Here is a 19,080-nt window from a genome sequence, read left to right on the forward strand (position 1 = left end):
TCACAGGGAGACAGCAATAGCTGCAGGTGCTGGAGTCAAGGATGACACAGTGTGAAGCTGGAGGGACACAGCGAGCCAGGCACCATCAGAGGAGCAGGAAAGTTAATGGTTCAGGACCCTTCTTCAGAAATGGGGCGGCGGGGGGGGGGAGGATGGGAGCTGAGACATAAACAGAGTGGGGGCTGGGGAAGGTAGGTGGGAAGGTGATAGGTGAGTGCAGGTAGTCAGTGGTGAAGATTTTTCCTGCTGTTCATTCGCTCTGTGAGTGATGGTGAGGGTTCATCCCGAGATGGGTAAAAAAAGGGCCATTCCTGATTCTCCTAATGTACGGCAAAACAGCTTGTATTTTATGGAAACTTTTACTCTGTCATTTTCCTCGATGTTTTGGCTGTTTCAGAGACTTGGATAGAGCAGGGTCAGGAATGGATGTTGCAAGTTCCAGGGTTTAGATCTTTCATTGAGGTCAGGGAAGATGGTAAAAGAGGGGGAGGTGTGGCTTTGTTAGCCAAGGACAGAACAACGGTGGCTGAAAGAACTTTTGATGAGGTGGTATGGGCTGAGATCAGAAACAGGAGAGGAGAGGTCACACTGCTGGGAGTTTTTTATAGGCCCCCGCAAAGTTCCAGGGATGTGGAGGAGTGGATTGGCAAAATGATTCTGGGCAGGAGTGAAAAGAACAGGGTGGTCATTATGGCAGATATTAACTTCCCTGACATTGAATGGAAATGCTATAACTCTAGAATGTTGAATGCATCAGTTTTTGTCCAATGTGTGCAGGAGGGTTTCCTGACTCGGTATGTCGAAGGGCCGACAAGAGGGGAGGCCACACTGGATCTGGTACTTGGTAATGAACCAGGCCAGGTGTTTGATTTAGTGGTAGGTGAGCACTTTGGACAGAGTGACCATAATTTGGTTATGTTTACTGTAGCAATGGAAAGGTTTAGGAGTATGCCACAGGGCAAGAGTTATAGATTGGGGAAGGGCAATTATAATGCGATTAGGCAAGACTTAGGAGGCATAGAATGGGTTAGCAAAATGCAAGGGATGGGGACAATCGAAATGTGGAGCTGGTTGATGGAACAGATATTGCTGTCCTTAATAAGTATGTCCCTGTCAGGCAGGGAGGAAGCGATAAGGTAAGGGAACTGTGGTTTACGAAAGAAATTGTATCTCTTGTTAAGCAGAAGAGGGAGGCATATGTGACGATGAGACAAGATGGTTCAGATGAGGCGATGGAGAGTTACAGATTAGCTAGTAAGGATTTAAAGAGAGAGTTAAGAAGAGCAAGGAAGGGACATGAGCAGACATTGGCAGGTAGAATAAAGGAGAACCCTAAAGCGTTCTATAGGTATGTGAGGAATAAGACGATGTCTCGGGGAGGAATAGGGCCAGTCAAAGACAGAAGTGGGAAGTTGTGTGTGGACCCTGTGGAGATTGGAGAGGTGCTAAATGATTATTTCTCATCTGTTTTCACTGAGAAACAGGAGAATATTGTAGAGGAGGTGACTGAGTTACGGGCTACTAGAATTGAAAGGATTAAGGTTAGTAAGGAGGAGGTGTGATCAATTCTAGAAGGTGTGAAGTAGATAAATCCCCTGGGCCAGATGGGATTTTTCTGAGGATTGTCTGGGAAGCCAGAGAGGAGGTGGCGGAGTCTTTGGCCTTGATCTTTGAGTCCTCATTATCTACAGGTTCAGTACCAGAGGTCTGGAGGATTGCAAATGTGCCCTTGTTCAAGAAGGGCAGTGGGGCTGACCCAGGTAATTATAGACGTGTGAGCCTTACATCTGTTATAGGAAACATTTTGGGAAGGATTATAAGAGATAGGATTTATTATCATCTAGCAAGCAACAATTTGATTGGAGATAGTCAGCATGGATTCGTCAAGGGCAGGTTGTGACTCCCAAAACTCATTGAGTTTTTTGAGAAGGTGACCAAGCATGTGGATGAGGGAAGGGCAGTTGACGTGGTGTACATGGACTTCAGTAAAGCCTTTGATAAGGTTCCACATGGTAGGCTATTGAAGAGAATACAGAGACACGGGATTGAGGGAGAATTAGCAGTTTGGATTAGAAACTGGCGTTCTGTAAGAAGGCAATGAGTGGTGGTTGATGGAAAATATTCAGCCTGGAGTCCAGTTACTAGTGGTGTGCCTCAAGGATTTGTTTTGGGACCACTGCTGTTTGTCATTTTTATAAATGACTTGGACGCAGGCATAGGTGGATGGGTTAGTAAATTTGCAGATGACACTAAAGTCAGTGGAGTGGTGGACAGTGTGGAAGAATGTTGCGGGTTGCAGGGAGACTTGGATAAACTGCAGAATTGGGCTGGAAGGTGGCAAATGGAGTTTAATATGGATTAAATGTGAGGTGATTCACTTTGGCAAGAATAATAGGAAGGCAGAATACCGGGTCAATGGAAAGATTCTTGGTAGTGTGGCTGTGCAGAGGGATCTTGGTGCCCATGTACTAAGATCCCTGAAAGTTGCCACCCAGGTTGATAGTGCTGTTAAGAAGGCTTACGGTGTATTAGGTTTTATTGGTAGAGGGACTGAGTTCCGGAGCCATGATGTCATGCTGCAACTGTAGAAAATGCTAGTGTGGCCTCGTTTGGAATATTGCGTGCAATTCTGGTCGCCCCATTACAGGAAGGATGTGGAATCATTGGAAAAGGTGCAGAGGAGATTTACCAGGATGTTGCCTGGTCTGGAGCATAGGCCCTATGAAGAAAGGCTGAGGGACTCGGGTCTGTTCTCTCATTGGAGAGAAGGAGGCTAAGAGGGGATTTAATAGAGACATACAAGATGTTCGGAGGATTAAATAGGGTGGACAGTGAGAGCCTTTTTCCGAGGATGATGACTTCAGCTTGTACAAGGGGACATAGCTACAAATTGAGGGGTGTTAGATTTAAGACAGATGTCAGAGGCAGGTTCTTTACTCAGAGAGTGGTAAGGGCATGGAACACCCTGCCTGCCAGTGTAGTTAACTCAGCCACATTAGGGACATTTAAACAGTCCTTGGATAAGCATATGAATAATGATGGGGTAGTATAGGGCAAGGGGCTTAGATTAGTTCACAAGTCGGCGCAACATCGAGGGCCGAAAGGTCTGTTCTGTGCTGCATTGTTCTACGTTCTATGTTCGAGGTGCTTCACAGATGAGCAAAACATCGATTAAAGATATCAATTTTACGATGTATCATAAAGAATAAGAGAGGTTTAGGGAGGAAATTCCGTAGTTTGGGTTGTCAGCAGCTCCAACCCTGGAGTGTTGTAAGTGGGGTGGGTCAGAAAAATATCTGGAAAGGGGAATTGCAGGAGTGTAAAAAACACATATGGCCTTAATGATGGCAAAGGTTTCAGAGACTGTCATTGGAGAGTACGGATGTCGCATGGAGCTTAAGGCATTACTCTGCACTCAATCCATTACAAGTCATGACCACAAAGGTACAGAAGATTTCTGATGCCTTAATCAGGCTGATCAATATTTGTATCGATGGGCTTGCAAAATGTCAGTAATCGCCTCTACCTCAGAGTCATGGTATTGTTGGGATGCTGCTACAGAAGAGGAGACAGGGAGCAAGGAATGTCACATAAAACGCTCTCCTCTTCTCACTATTTTCACTGCAAAACCAAGGGAGCACCTAACATACCACCTCTATCTCCCGTCACAGCACTTTGCCCCACAATAACTGTGTCTGCCCCTGCACAAGGAGAAGTGGGAGTCTTTTCCAGGACCATGTGGTGACCTGAAACTCTGAGTGAAGATCAAAAGCATCTGAGCGGTGAGAGCAAAGATTTGAGAAGACTGTCTGCACCTTTGCTGAAACTTACAGGAGCACCAGGTCAAAGCAATATGCAGCATGTGGAATACAAACTGGAATTGATTAAGTGTGCATCTGTACAAATTTGGACAGGCCGGGGGTTTGGGACACTTGACAAAATTTTCAGTTTCCTTTTTGAATAGTCACCTGAAATGCCTTTTTGGAACCACTTCTAACCCTTATCCATGCTCAGATCTGGAGGGCCAGGTCACTCTTGCTCTGGTTTCATCCTGCAATTTTATGAAGTCAGCAACAAGATGAGTTTCAACATTGACTTTGAAGATTATTGAAAGCTATCATCGATTGCCATTAGAATGTTTTGATTTTGATTTATGTTGTCTCGTGTACCGAAGTACAGTGAAGTGTTTTTGAGAGTGGTGCAGGCAGATCATAGCAAACAATGATTTACAGATCAAAGTGTGCATAGACAGAGCAAGGCATGCAAGGTTATGCCTGCACAGGAGGTGTGCAAAGCAAGATCAACACTATTTGGAGTTATAGAGTCCATTCATCAGTCGAATAATGGCAGAGAAGAAGCTGTTCTTGAACCCCTTGATGGGTGTGTTCAATCTTCTGCCCAATGGAAGAAGTTGGATGAGAGCATTACCGAGATGGGACGGGTCATTGATGATGTTGGCTGCCTTTCTGCAGCAAAGAGAAGTGTAAATGAAGTCCATGGATAGGAGGCTGTTGCCATTGTGGCCTCCTCTACATTGGGGAAACCAAGCAGAGGCTTAGGGACTGCTTTGCAGAACACTTACGCTTGGTTCGCACTAAACAACTGCACCTTCCAGTTGCAAACCATTTTAACTCCCCTCCCATTCCTCAGACGACATGTCCATCCTGGGCCTCCCGCAGTGCCACAACGATGCCACCCGAAGGTTGCAGGAACACCAACTCATATTCTGCTTGGGAACCCTGCAGCCCAATGGTATCAATGTGGACTTCACCAGCTTCAAAATCTCCCCACCCACCACTGCATCCCAAAACCAGCCCAGCTCGTCCCTGCCTCCCTAACCTGTCCTTCCTCCCGCCTATCCCCGCCTCCCACCTCAAGCCCCACCCCCATCTCCTACCTACTAACCTCATCCTGCCCCCTTGCCCTGTCCATCCTCCCTGGACTGACTTATCTCCTCCCTATCTCCCCACCTATACTCACCTTTTACAGGCTCCATCCCCGCCTCTTTGACCTGTCTCCTATCCACCTATCATCTCCTCTATCCATCTTCAATCCGCCTCCCCCTCTCTCCCTATTTATTTCAGAACTCCCTTTCCCTCCCCCATTTCTGAAGAAGGGTCTCGGCCCGAAATGTCAGCTTTCCTGCTCCTATGATGCTGCTTGGCTGCTGTGTTCATCCAGCTCTACACCTGTTATTCTCTGGATAAGAGTTTGGCTTCTGTGATGATTCGTGCTGTGCACACAACTTTCTGCAGTTTCTTATGCCCTTGGGCTGAGCAGTTGTTGCACCAGGCCATTATGCACCCGATAGGATGCTTTGTATGGTGCATCTGTAAAGGTTGGTGAGGTCTTCATGGACATGCAGGACAGTAGATAAACAAAACATAAAAAGTAAAAGTTCAAAAAGATGCCAAGTTAGACATGCTGGGACTTTAAGTCAGATTTGAAACTGTTTTGTGTAGGTAACAGTTAAAGAAAGCTCTTGCAGTTCTTTTGTCAGTGAGTACAGAAGTGCTGGTGAAATAAAGGATTATAGATGTAGCAGCCCTGAGTTAAGAGGAAAACAGCACAGGCATAAATATGCAGAAGATCACGAGGTTGACGAAGGTCAGTGTTGCTTATATGAACTGTGACTGGGCACAGTGGGGAGTTAATCAGATAAGAACCAGGATAAAATAGATCTGTGTCTGTGCAGTGGAGACCAACCAGAATCAGAAGATGAAGGCCCAAGACAGACACTTTGAAGATCAAGGCTGCAAAAACTACCAGAAGTCCTTTTAACACTGTTGTTTAGCCACTGACAGGAACAGTACAACTGTTTGAGTGTAAGTTGTTGTCTGCATTTATCACTGCAGTTTGCCTGACAGCAGATCACCTTCTACTGACTCTGTTTCAATAAAGTTGATTGTTGCTTCACAGCCCAGCTCTGCTGCCAAGCCTGCTCCTGCCTGACAAGTGTAATCACAAAAGAAGATAATGCTTATTGCCAGTCCAGGCAGGCTGTGATTGTGGATGAGTGGGGAGGATGTTCGACAGAATGGGAAATGTTCATTCTGAAGAGATTGACCTGAAACAGTGACCATTAGTCTACTACTTTGCTGCTATGCCTTTCCCCATGTTTGATATGTCAGTTCAAACTGTGCTGGTTTTGCTGAGTGTTCAGATCACAAGACCATAATGCATCCGAACAGAATTGTGCCATTCCGTCATGACTGAATGGTGTGCAGTTCTGGTCTCACTGCTATAGGAAGGATGTTGTGAAAGGGCTGAGGATTGACAAGGATGTTGCCAGAGTTGGAGGGTTAGCGACTCGCTTGTCAAATTGACTTTATTTCTGTGTATTACAATTGTTGTTCTGCTCCAGTTCATATTTTAATCAGATGTCGATAATAATGCCCAGACATACAAGGCAGAAAACGATCTATCTCCATCAGCAGGGTATCAACCCCCTAAAATTTTGAATAAGTTTTTTTTTAATCTCATCTGCTGTCTGGTTGCATATCTCTTTCTGTTTTCTTTTTGTTTTCTTTTACGCCACTTCGTCACTTTACAGCCTGGAGGAACATTGAAATCTATAACTGAACTGACCACATGATATCTGTTCTCCTTCTGTCTTCCACCTTCCACGCACCTTCCTTCCATTGATAATAAAATGTGAGGCTGGATGAACACAGCAGGCCAAGCAGCATATCAGGAGCACAAAAGCTGATGTTTCGCGCCTAGACCCTTCATCAGAGAGGGGGATGGGGTGAGGGTTCTGGAATAAATAGGGAGAGAGGGGGAGGCGGACCAAAGATGGAAAGAAAAGAAGATAGGTGGAGAGGAGAGTATAGGTGGGGAGGTGGGGAGGGGATAGGTCAGTCCAGGGAAGACGGACAGGTCAAGGAGGTGGGATGAGGTAAGTAGGTAGAAAGGGGTGCGGCTTGGGGTGGGAGGAAGGGATGGGTGAGAGGAAGAACAGGTTAGGGAGGCAGAGACAGGTTGGACTGGTTTTGGGATGCAGTGGGTGGAGGGGAAGAGCTGGGCTGGTTGTGTGGTGCAGTGGGGGGAGGGGATGAACTGGGCTGGTTTAGGGATGCGGTGGGGGAAGGGGAGATTTTGAAACTGGTGAAGTCCACATTGATACCATTAGGCTGCAGGGTTCCCAGGCGGAATATGAGTTGCTGTTCCTGCAATCTTCGGGTGGCATCATTGTGGCACTGCAGGAGGCCCATGATGGACATGTCATCTAAAGAATGGGAGGGGGAGTGAAAATGGTTTGCGACTGGGAGGTGCAGTTGTTTGTTGCGAACTGAGCGGAGCTATTCTGCAAAGCGGTCCCCAAGCCTCCGCTTGGTTTCCCCAATGTAGAGGTAGCCACACCGGGTACAGTGGATGCAGTATACCACATTGGCAGATGTACAGTGGATGCAGTCCTTCCATTGATGTTTTGTGAGGATTTCATCAGTGCCAGCAGCCGTGATCGAATCGGAGGAACAGGTTACATTGCAATTACATTTAAATCCTCCCCCAACTGAAAAATCCCTCGAAAATTGAACACAATTTCAAGGAAGTTATAAAACACATATGGAGCAATGAATTGAATTGTTAATAATGTTTAATCGGTGTGATAGGATTATAGAACGAAAAAACACTGCTGATGGTTCGAAGCTGAAAGACTAACAGTGAAATGCAAGAGACACTTAGCAAGGCGGGACACAGTCTGACACACACACACTACAAGATAACCAGGGGAATGGGGAGGGAATTTGTTGGTTATACCGGGATACAGGGTCAACAGCGAAAAGTGGGAGTCACTGGATTGGGAATCGCGGGATAAAGACACGTAACTGGGTCAGAGAATGGGGACAGCACAGCGAGGCTCCCTGTGGTACTCGCCTTGGACCGCCCCGCTTTTGGGCAGGTCTGAGTTCAGTTTCCGGAAACTGCAAGTTCTGTGAAGTGGGCGGGACTAAATTTGTGATTGACAGGTAGGGGGTGTTTTTCAGTCCAGAAACAGCCTCTGCTCCGCCTTTTCTTGGTGAATGTTTCCCTGCAGTCGAGTTGGTGAGTGTTTAGAACTCTGTCGGTTTCCCGGTAATGTAGGTGAACTGTAGGTCACTGTGTGTTAGATCATATCGCCAACCCTCTCTCATCCCCTTTCTCCCAATCCCCAGTTACACGCTGCTGACTCAGGGAGCTCTGGCGGATGCGGGGCTGTGGTCAATCTCGGCGCTGGTTTCGGTTCACAGAAGACGGTTTAGTTTTTGAGGTAATGACAGATCGTTCTGCCCAGCAGGACAGATTCTAATGTTGTCAGCAGGGACCATACAGCCCTCACAGACTGGGGTTAGTTTCTTTCCAGCAGAACAGACCGAGGAAGGGTCATCGGACCCGAAACGCTATATCTTCTTCCCAGATGCTGCCAGACCTGCTGAACTTTTCCAGCAACTTCCGTTTTGTTGTAGACTAAGGGGGGGACATGACTGACATGTATAAATTTATGAGGGAAATAGAGAAAACAAGAACAAATCTTTCTGCTTAGTGGTGGAATCAGTATCGGGCGACATGGATTGATGGTAAGCGGCGGGAAGTTTTGATGAGTTGAGCGGATTTTTTTCACTCAGATAATGGGGGGAAACTGAAACTCACTGCCTGGCAGCCTGGTCGAGCTAGAAATGGTCATAACATTTCCGGAACTATTGAGATGTATAAAATAAACACGGAAAGAACTGGGATGCTGTAAATCAGAAACAAAAAAGAAATTGTTGACAACATTCTGCAGATCTGGCAGCATCTTGGAGAGAAATCAGAGCTCAAGTTTCGGATCGAGTTTTTGAAGCCAGGATGTAGAAACCCCAATGAGGAAAGAGGGGACCTAACTTCAGACAACCAACGCGGACAAGTGCTTGAAGTATCAGCGGGGAGAATTTTGCAGGCAGTTATCAGAACTCTTTTGAAAAGATTTGGGATTGTTATGGAAAAGGACAAGGATGGACCTGTAATCAAAGTTCTAACTTGGTTGATTTTAATAAGATATGATTTGGCCATAGTGCACAGGAAGTAGATACTTTCAGGTACATGTGCAAGAGGGAACATAAATGGAGAGATAAGGAGAGCTCTAAGGGAAATATGAATTGATACTGCCAAGTGAAATGAAGCAAAATGCTCTGTTGTTTTACAGGTAGACATATGGTTAAAGGATAAGGGGGAATGTGTAAGGTCCATTAAGGACCACAGAGGTATCTGTGCGTAGAACTAGAGAGTGTTGGCCTGGGTCGAAATGAATACTTTGTGTCAGTGCTCACTAGTGAAATAGATGAATCAGGGAGAAGGTCTGTGATAGAATGTGAAGAAACTATCACAGAGAGAGAGAGGAAGTACTGAGTAGTCTGGAAGGTTTAAATGCAGGTCAGTATCCAAGGTCAAGTGAAATGTCTCCTGTGATGTTAGGATGAAATAGCAGGGTGCTTGCAAGGTTCTTAATTCCCCACTAACCACAAAGGGACCCTTCTGAAGGGCCACCGGACCCAAAACGTTAACTCTGTTTTCTCCTTCGCAGTTGCTGCAAGAAGTGCTGAGCTTTTCCAGCAACTTTGTTTTTGTTCCCAATACTTTTATTTAATCTCTTTGGACATCAGCAAGGCTTTTGGGAGACTGAAAGCAAAGCTAAGTGCGCATAGAATCCATTGAAATTTAGCAAATTGGATCCACAATTGGCTGAGGTTCAGGAAGCAGAGAGGTGGGTTTTTTCTTGTTTCTAACCGCAAATCTGTGCACATTGGTGTGGCAGAGTGGCCAATGTTGGGCCCTTATTTTTGTTTTAGGTAAATGCCTCAGATTTGAATGTATGAAGGTTGATCAGTTAGTTCAGATGATGCAAAAGTAATAGATGGTAAATAATGAGATGGATAGCCTTAGTTTACAGACAGGCTGATCAGTGGTAAATGGAATTTGATCTAGATTCGTGAATAGCAATACATGGACAAGTTATCCTGTCCTTGAATTCATTTGTTAATCAAACAGTTTGTGATTAGTTGACTAGCCAGGGGAGGAAGGCTATTTCCTTTTCCCATCAACATACACCATGACACAGTCCTGGATTGTAAATGGGGATTTTGGCTGTAAGACAATTTTGCTACATGTTGCTCACTCCACAGTTAGACCTCAAATGAGAGGCTCTAATGTATGGTGCTGCAAATTATGAGGAACGAAAATCACATTTTGGCTTTTATTGCTCATCAATTTGCTGTCCCCTAAATCTTGATCATCTCTAATAGAAATCATGCAAACATGAACATGAGGAAAGAGGCCACCATTTTAGCAGGAAAACAAATGTGTAAAGCTAAGAGAGCAAATGATGACAGTAAATTTAAGAGACGTACCAGAACCAACATTTGCAGTGTCGGCACCCTCCCTGGATTCACTCCCTGTCCCTTCCTTTGCTGCAAGTGAACAGTTTCCCCACCCTACCACTCAGGAAGACGAAAGAAATGGAAAGGAAGGAGACATTGCTTTGCTCCCAGATGTTGCACAGAGGAGGAGGTTTCACTGGAAAGACAACATCTGCATTGTGAGCCCAGGACTGAAGCAGCCAATAGGAATTGCTGTGCTCCGTGGTGATGTCTCAGGTTTCAGGCACGTGGACACGGGAGCCCCGCCCCCACCTATTGTTCCCCTCCTGCTGCCAAGGTTTCCGGGGCAACCAGCGGGCGGCTCGAATCAGAGCGAGAAGCTGCTCGGGATCTGCCCCTCCCCCTCCCTCCGGCGGCAATTGCTGAATCAGAAGGTGACCATGATCAGCCTCTGACTGTTCTGTCTGTTTATGGTTTGCCTGTTCTGTCTGTGGGGAAAGGTATGGACCATGTGGAAGCAAAGAAGGAAGACCATGGAGGAATTTGAAAATAAGGATGGGGCTGAACAGCGGGCCTTAGATTGTTTGTTATGAAATGTTTGTTGGTGAGATGTGGCCAGTGCTGCCTGGATCAGCATTTATTGCCCATCTCGGGTGCTGTGGAGAAAGAGCTGCCATGGACCATGTCTATAATCTTTGACTGCCTATTATGCTGGGGACCAGGCAAGTCAGCGTTTCTACTGGACCTGAAGCCTGTCAATTTCGGATGGGTAAATCATGTTAGACAAATCTGCAAAAGTGTTTTTTGAAAATGTAACTGATAGAACCCGGTGGATGGGGTCATTTGGATTTTCTCAAAGCTGGTGATAAAGTCCCACTTAAGAAGTTAGTGTGCAAAATCAAAGTTCATAAGATTGTTGGGAATTTACTGGTGTCGATTGTGAATTGGTTAGCAGACAGGAAACAGTAGAAATAAATGATCTTTTTTCAGTGTCTAAGGCTTTGACAATTGGGACACCACAAAGATCAGTGCCCTTGGACCTCATGTGTTCAAAGTGTACATCAATGATTTGTATGTGCGAATCCAATGTACTATTTCTAGGTTTGTTGACACAAAAGAAGGGGGATTGTGAGTGAGCAGGACATAAAGAGACTTCAGAGTAATTTAGATGATTTGAGTGAGTAGCAAATGCATAGCAGATGCAGTATCAATGTGAAGTTATCCACTTTGGTACCAAATTCAGAATGGCAGAGTATAATTCGAGTGGTGGTCAATTTGGAAATGTTCATGTACAAAGGGACCTGGGTGTGCTTGTACACCAGTCATTCAATACAAGCTTGTAGGTGCAGCAAGCAGTTAGGAAGGCAAATGGAACTTTCTCCTTCATTTCAAAAGGGTTTGAGTATGGCAGCAAGGTGGTCTTACAGCAGCTGTGTTGGGTTTTGTGAGGCCACAATGAAATCTATGAGCAAGTTTGGTCTCCAAAACAAAGAAACATTATTCTTGCTGCAGGCAAACAGCAATTTCTTGTGTTGCTGAGTGAGGGACAAAAGTTATCACTGACCATGAATCAAGAAGAAGCTCCAGTTGCTGTCTTGGTTTCAAGTCAGATTTGGAGATGATGTCACTTGTTGACAACACTTTAAAGCATTTCCCAAAGCGGGAAGTGGGTGATGTTCCCTCACTTTTGCTTCATTTCCCTCTGGCAAAACAAGACAGAGTCTGAGGCACTGTTTGGTTTAGGCATACCCACTGCAGGGCTCTGCTCCCCACCCCACCACCTCCCCCTGCTACACACACTAAGAAAGGAATGATGTGGATAAAGTAATCCAAAAGGTGTAGTGTGAAATACAAGACAAAATAGAGAGAGGTAGTGTTAGAGGAGCTGGAATCATTGAAAGTGGATGAGTCACCAGGCCCAGATAGATAGTTCCCTGGCGTGTTGAAGGAAATAGCAGATGTTGTGAGGATTAATTTTCAATCTTCACTTGACTCAGGTGAGGTGCCAAGGGGCTGGAGGAATGCAAATGTGGTGTTGTTGTTTAAAACAAGTACAAAGGAAATGCCATACAACTATAGGCCAGTCACTCTTACTTTGGTGGTGGGCAAACTGTAAGAATCAATCCTGAGAGATCAGAGAAACTGTCAGTTAGAAATGCATGAACTTGTCCGGGATAGTCAGCATTGCTTTGATGAGGGAAGGTCATACTTGAGCAATTTGACTGAATTCTTTGAGAAATTGGTAAGGAGTCTCAGTGTGGGTAGTGAAGTGGATATTGTTTTCATAGATTTTGTTAGGATATTTGACAAGATCCCACACAGCAAACTGGTCAAAAGTAAAAACGCATGGATAACAGGGTAATGTGTTGAATTGGATCCTCTGTTTACAGTGCTCTGACATATTTCCAGTTGCAAGTTCCAGCAGGAGACTGTAATATAGGAAGCAGCGAAATTGTTTCAGAGCTGAGCATAATGGACTATTCAGCAAATTTTGAGTTGGTACTGCTGTGTTCTGTTATCTGTGAGAGTTTGCATGGTCCAGGGCTGATGTGACTCCTTTAATCTGGCTCTGAATTCATGTTCACCATTGCTGTATTTCATCTCTACTGTCCTAGATCTTCTGTCTGCAATTGTCTAACTTCTGTCCCTGCATTTTAGCTCTGTTTTGTGTTTTACTGTTACATCTGCTAATTGTGCCTTAATTAGACTTTCACCACTGCCTATCCCCTGACCGTGTGCTTTTGACTGACCAACTTGATTTTCTCACAGAATTGTTAATAGTCAGAAATTGTTTTTAGTGTTCTGCTATCAACTTCTACTCTGCAAATTACAAGATTCATCCAGTTCACATTTTATAACCTACCATTTTGATTTTATGGTTTCTGTCTCACTCTCCTTGTTTCATCCAAATCAGCTGAACATGGTTTTCAGAAGAGGAGATTTTGCAGTTTACAAACTGAAACCAAACGTCACTCAGGATCTGAGAGAGTTACCAAACGTATCACAACCTGAATACAACAGAATATTGGACATGGAAGGAGAAAGCACTGTTCCCAGTGGGGAGAAACTGGTTCTGTTTTTGGGTAAGGCTTCAATCAATCATCTGGCTTATCAGAATGTAACACACTCATAATGATTAGAAGCCATGGAGATGAGGGGATTGTGGTAAAGACTTCTTTCATCCATCAGTACTGAAAAATCATCAGCGTAGTTACACCAGGAAGAAGCCATTCACCTGTTCTGAGTGTGGAGAGAGACTCACTCAAATCATCCACCCTGCTGACACACCAGAGTGTGGCAAGAGGCTGTTCACCCCCACAGAGTGTGGAAAGAGATTTATCAATTCTTCAAACCTGGTGACACACCGGCAAGTTCACACTGATGAGTGACCTTTTAAATGCCCAGTCTGCAGGAAGTGCTATGAAAGGTCTGGGGAACTAATGCTCCATCAATGTGCTCACACTGAAAGAGACTGTTTGGGTGTCCTGACTGTGGGACAACATTTCAGTGATCATCTCGGCTCACTGTATACCATTACGTTCACATTAGGGAGAAGCCCTTTACCTGCTCTGACCGTGGGAGGGAAGTCAGTCAGTCACCCCATCTGCTGAGGCACCAGCACATTCACACTGTGCAGTGACCATTCACCTGCCCCAGCTGTGGGAAGGGAATCACACAGGTGTCATATCTGCTGAGTGACCAGAGAGTTCACAAGAAACTGCAGTGATTGGGCTTTACTATTAACCGCGTTCAGGAATTAACCAGGTTCATTGTGATCTGTTTCTGCTGATATTAATAACCACCTGTTCAGGTATATGTTAATGTAGATACGTATCGAATAAACCAGTTTTGTGTAAAACACAGTGTTTCATCTTCTTATTGTCTCTAACACAGGGGATTCCCTTTCAATTGCTGTCCCACTCCCCTCCACCCTCACCTTTAACAAGAAGTATGAAAGCTCCATTGTCACTGAGATGAAGACCATCTGATCAGTTGCCTCTGCCCAGACTGGGAAAATTGCTCTGGAAAATGGGTCTGATTTTCCGCCAATGTATTTACTCACAGAGGAAAGACCATTCAGGTGCTCTTGTTGCAGGGCTGGCCTCAGGCAATCGTCTGTCTCACTGCGCATCAGTGTGTTCACACAATAGGGAAGCTGTTCACTTGGTCTGAGCATGAGAAGATTCACTCAGACCTTTCACCTTCTGAGACGCCAGTGAGTTCATTAGTGACTACAGGAGTTGGATTTCCTGTTAATCAGATGCGAGACACATTCATTTTCTCATTTTGTCTTTTTTCTACTGGTGTTAATAAATTCCAGAAGTTTTAAATGCAAATATTCAGAATAAAAACTCACATGAATTAGCTTAGTGTTAAACCCAGTGTGTTGAGTCTTTTTCATAGCTCGAACACAAGTGAGTCCCTTTTGAAGGCTCTCCCTCTTTCTTCTCATGACACGGGTGAGACGTTCAAGGAGCTGAGACCCCAGTACAATTGAGACAATCTGATTGGCTGCCTCTGCTGCTCCCCTCCCTTCCTCGAACTCATTGGGTCAAACTGCTTGTCAAGTGCTTCTAGCCTGACCCCGGATCCCCAGCTTTCTCCAGTTTCTCTCCTGTCAGAGCTTGTCTTGCCCATGAGGCCCATGTTCGTTCCACTGACCTATTCTCACGAAACATATTTGCTAATAATGTTAAAGTTCACTGTCCCTTAAAATTTCATCTTCCCAATTTTTTTTGAAAAGCCTAGATTTCATGGTATTTGCAAAGACTTGAACTTGGTGTTCACCAAAGAGCTGTTCTCGGTCCCTCCTATTTCTCGCCTACACGCTGCCACTTTTAAACATCATCCAGAAGCATTTTGTTAGTTTTCACATGGTCACTGACAACTACCCGTTCTAACTCATCACCAGCCCTGTCTATTCCTCTATTGTTATTCAATGATCCCACACCTAATACTGGAAAAGCTGAAATGTCCTCCAGGGAAACGTTTGAAAGAACAATCCATTTTCTTCAGTTACTGCTACACATTCCATTCTCAAAATCTGAACCTGTAACTCTTTCCTGAGAGTAAGGCTGAACTACACTGCTCATAGTCTCAGTCACAGATTTGACATGAAGATGAATTTTCAATCACAAAACCATCCTTTCACTCACACCAGATATTCTAATTTCCATAAAGCCAGCCATCTCCACCTCAGCCCAGCTCATCTGATCCTGAAATCCTTGTCTGTACCCATGTTAAACTTGATAATTGCAATGCATTCCTGATCACCTTCTCACGTTCACCCCAGACCCGTGTGGAAATGTGAGATCTCCCAAAATCTGTGTTCTGCAATTCCTGTTGACATTCCCACTAAACTGTGTGAGTGCAGTCACTCCAAGCTTAAGTGGTCTGACTGAGGCATTGACTTCCAGTTTTGGAAGTCATGAGCGTGCACCATCCCTGGAGGCCTGCACAACCGGAATGAAAATGAGAGGGAATTCGGGTCCTGTTCACCCAACGCCCTCTTTGTTCCCTGAGAGCGTTGCTGCTCATTTCCCTTGCTGTGTTGAACTCTCAGGTCTGCATGCAGCAGCAGCAGTGTTTGCTCGTGGGACCTTGGTGCTCTGCTGGATCTTTTTTAAACCTGTTCTTGTAGTGAATCTGTTAATCTTGGCCCTCGTCGGCTGAAATCTAAATATTCGAGCATTTATACAATTTCATTTTTCCACTCCAGTCTCTTCCTTCCCTCTCCCTTGTCTGCTTTGAATTCACCACACATTGTGTGCAGGAACAGACTGAAATCAATGAGATAATGTTTTTAGTGGGGTCATGAGAACTATGAAGAATGCAGAAGAATTAACTGAATTACTGTTAATTTTCAACCTATTTAAAATAACCTTTCTTCAGTTTAAATGTGTTGAATATGGAAGGAACGCTTTAAAGTTTCAAAATTTGTACATGTGAAGGAAGAAAAATTGAACAAGTCCTTTTGCACTCTTGAAATGTCAGAACTGTCTGTCTCCTTGTTTGTTTGTGGTGCTGTGTGACCAAGTTAATCCCATTCTATAATTATTTGGTGGATTTCCTCCCCTGGTTTAATTACACCCATAATAAATAAGAAGAACATAAGTAGATGCAGTAAATTTTACTTATTTTAAATAAAATAATTAGTTTTTAAAGCCCAATCAGGTAGTAGGGAAGGTGATGTGTTGTGACTTCAGGATGTGGGAACTCCTGGAGACTGGTGTGATCCCAGACTGATATATCTTCAATAAGCATCTGCGGCTAGAGGAACCTCAGCCCATAATCATTGAATTAGATGTTATATTACAAATGCTGCAAAATATCAGGGAGAAAGTTACCTGGACAGTTTGTTCCAGGTGATAGTCACAGCTCATAGGTATTCTCATCTTATTTGGTCCATGGTTAGGGGCATGAAAATACATAAGGCAGGTTTGGGGATTTTCTTACATTTCTAAGAACAGCATTTGAAATCTAAATACAGGAAAGTGTGACAGTATGGAGAAACTGGGTTTGACTGTAGCGGTATACTGGCAGACCTTCAAGAAGACATTTACCAAATCTTAGCAACAATGTATCCCAGTCAGAAAGTGACTAAATAATGAAGTTAAGAATACTTCCAAATTTAAAGAAACACTGCACCCATTTACAAAGGTCAGTGGTAGGTCAGAAGATTGTACAAATTTGAGTGAACAAAGAATGATACTAAAGAACAGGAAGAAAGAGTGTTATTAAACTAGGGAGGGTTCAGAAGAGATTTACCAGGATGTTGCTAGCATGGAATGTCAGTTACAGAGGAAGACTGGATACGCTGGGACTGCTTTCTCTGGCGCATTGGATGTTGAGGGGTGACCTTATTGGGTTTATAAAATCAGGATTAATGGTAGGTGCCATTTTCCAAGGATGGGGGTTTCAAGACAAGCGGGCATATTTTTAAGGTGAGAGGAGAAAATTTTTAAAAAATACGTTTTCTAACATGGAATGAACTTTCTGAGGAAGTAGTGGATGTCAGCACAGTTACACTGTTTGAAAGACACTTAGAAATGTATTTCCACAGGATGAGGGTGTCGCTGACTCGGCAGCATTTATTGTCCATTCCTAAACAGTTTAGAGTCAACCACATTGCTGTGGGTTTGGAGTCATATGTAGGCCAGACCAGGAAGGATGGCAGTTTCCTTCCTAAAAGGACAGTAGTCAACCAGATGGGTTTTCCTGACAATTGGCTATGGATTCACTGTCATCATTCGCTTCTTAATTTCAGATATTTATTGAATTCAAATTCCACCATGGGCCACGGTGGGAATCAAACCCAGGCCCCAGAACATTCTCAGGGTCACTGGGTTAACAGTCCAGCGATAATACCACTAGGCCATCACCTTCCCATTGGGTGGGGGTGGGGGGGGGGGGTTGTGCACTGATTCTCAATCCCCAGGACTCCCTGGGTCACCACAGTCTAATCAGAGCACACAATATGCCTGATAGCAAAGTGTGGAGCTGGATGAACACAGCAGGCAAGCAGCATCTCAGGAGCACAAAAGCTGACATTTTGGGCCGAGACCCTTCATCAGACAATATGCCTGACTTTGCTGTCTGTTGAATCAAATTAACAGAAAATACAACCAAGTTCCGTCCTTAACAAGCTCTCCTGTATATTACAAATACGAGAACAGAGTTAGTTCTCATATCAGTTTTCTCACTATGCTCAAGCGAAGGTGAGATTTGAATTCCTGATATGCAGAAACAAGAATCCTTTCAATGTCTCAGATAAGTAAATATCATCAAGAATGCCAGAGTCAACGTCCCAGCAGTCTCACAGAAAGGGAAGTTGACATCACCCCACAAGCTGCTCATGTGCAACTTGCAATTCCCAACACCCATCTTTTGGACTCTGATGTTCTCAGTGGCATTTCCTGATGGGAAACCTGCAAACTGCACACAAGTCAGGTAGGTGTTGAACCTACAAACCTAAGATCTGCAGTCAGATGTGTTACTCATTACACCATTGACCTGCTAGTGTTCACATGCTGCAGAGTTGTGGTGTTAACAGGAACATCACCATCACTGCTGCACTTCAGTGGCCCCCACTTTGAGATTAGGTGAATTTCACTGGCAAAAAAGAAACACATTTGTTCTCAGGTAGTTGCTTCAGTATGCCCTTCTATCTGTGCTGGAACTTTCTGTTATTTTACCCACCGTCAGCCACTCCAGTGAAATGTATTTTCAGGCTTTGAGTCATGGTTTGTTCAATTAGATTACGGGTGATCTGGTAATTCTCAACACCGTTGTCCTGACCTTCCCCACTAGAGTCCCTTACTGATTAGAAATCTGACTTAATGTGCCAGTCTCGACAGCTCTCTGCAGTCAAGAATGCCACAAATTCATAACTCTCAGAGAGAAGAAATTCCTCCTCAGCTCTGTCTGAAATGTGTGAACCTCGTTCTGAGATTCTATTTTCTGTTCTAAGATTGTCCCAGAAGGGGAAACAACTTTGACAAGAAGCTGTCAAGCTCCTAAGAGAAGCTTTCTAGTTATTAGTCTATTAGTCTTGTTTCAATATGAGCAGGGCTTATGTAGTCCTGTGGCCAGTATTTAGGAGCAGCTAAATACTCAGGAGTGGACAAATATGTGATTTGTTCCCGGTGTAGCGTGTTGATTTCATCTCTGAAGTAAAACCCACAGTGATTCAGATGGAGTTACACTGTTTATGCTGTTGTCACTGTGAAGAATTCCTGGGATTTAT

The 19,080-nt window shown here is 44.4% G+C and overlaps 1 protein-coding gene across 3 annotated transcripts; it reads left to right on the forward strand.

Moving 5' to 3' along the window:
* The first annotated feature begins 7,962 nt into the window (after nucleotides 1-7,962).
* LOC132208261 (uncharacterized) lies at nucleotides 7,963-14,162 on the forward strand. Of its 3 annotated transcripts, XR_009444350.1 has the most exons (3): nucleotides 7,963-8,046; nucleotides 8,157-8,251; nucleotides 13,249-14,162. XR_009444350.1 is itself a non-coding variant. In XM_059643927.1 (2 exons), exons 1-2 carry the CDS (start codon nucleotides 10,337-10,339, stop codon nucleotides 13,465-13,467), a joined length of 651 nt encoding a protein of 216 aa, XP_059499910.1. In that variant the 5' UTR covers nucleotides 9,837-10,336; the 3' UTR covers nucleotides 13,468-14,162. The 3 variants fall into 3 exon arrangements, 1 of the variants encoding a protein (XP_059499910.1); XR_009444349.1 differs by lacking the exon at nucleotides 7,963-8,046 and having other exon boundaries at nucleotides 8,054-8,251; XM_059643927.1 differs by lacking the exons at nucleotides 7,963-8,046; nucleotides 8,157-8,251 and adding an exon at nucleotides 9,837-10,768.
* Nucleotides 14,163-19,080: the final 4,918 nt, after the last annotated feature.

The sequence above is a fragment of the Stegostoma tigrinum genome, unplaced genomic scaffold (assembly GCF_030684315.1).
Source record: "Stegostoma tigrinum isolate sSteTig4 unplaced genomic scaffold, sSteTig4.hap1 scaffold_338, whole genome shotgun sequence".
Lineage (NCBI taxonomy): Eukaryota > Metazoa > Chordata > Chondrichthyes > Orectolobiformes > Stegostomatidae > Stegostoma > Stegostoma tigrinum.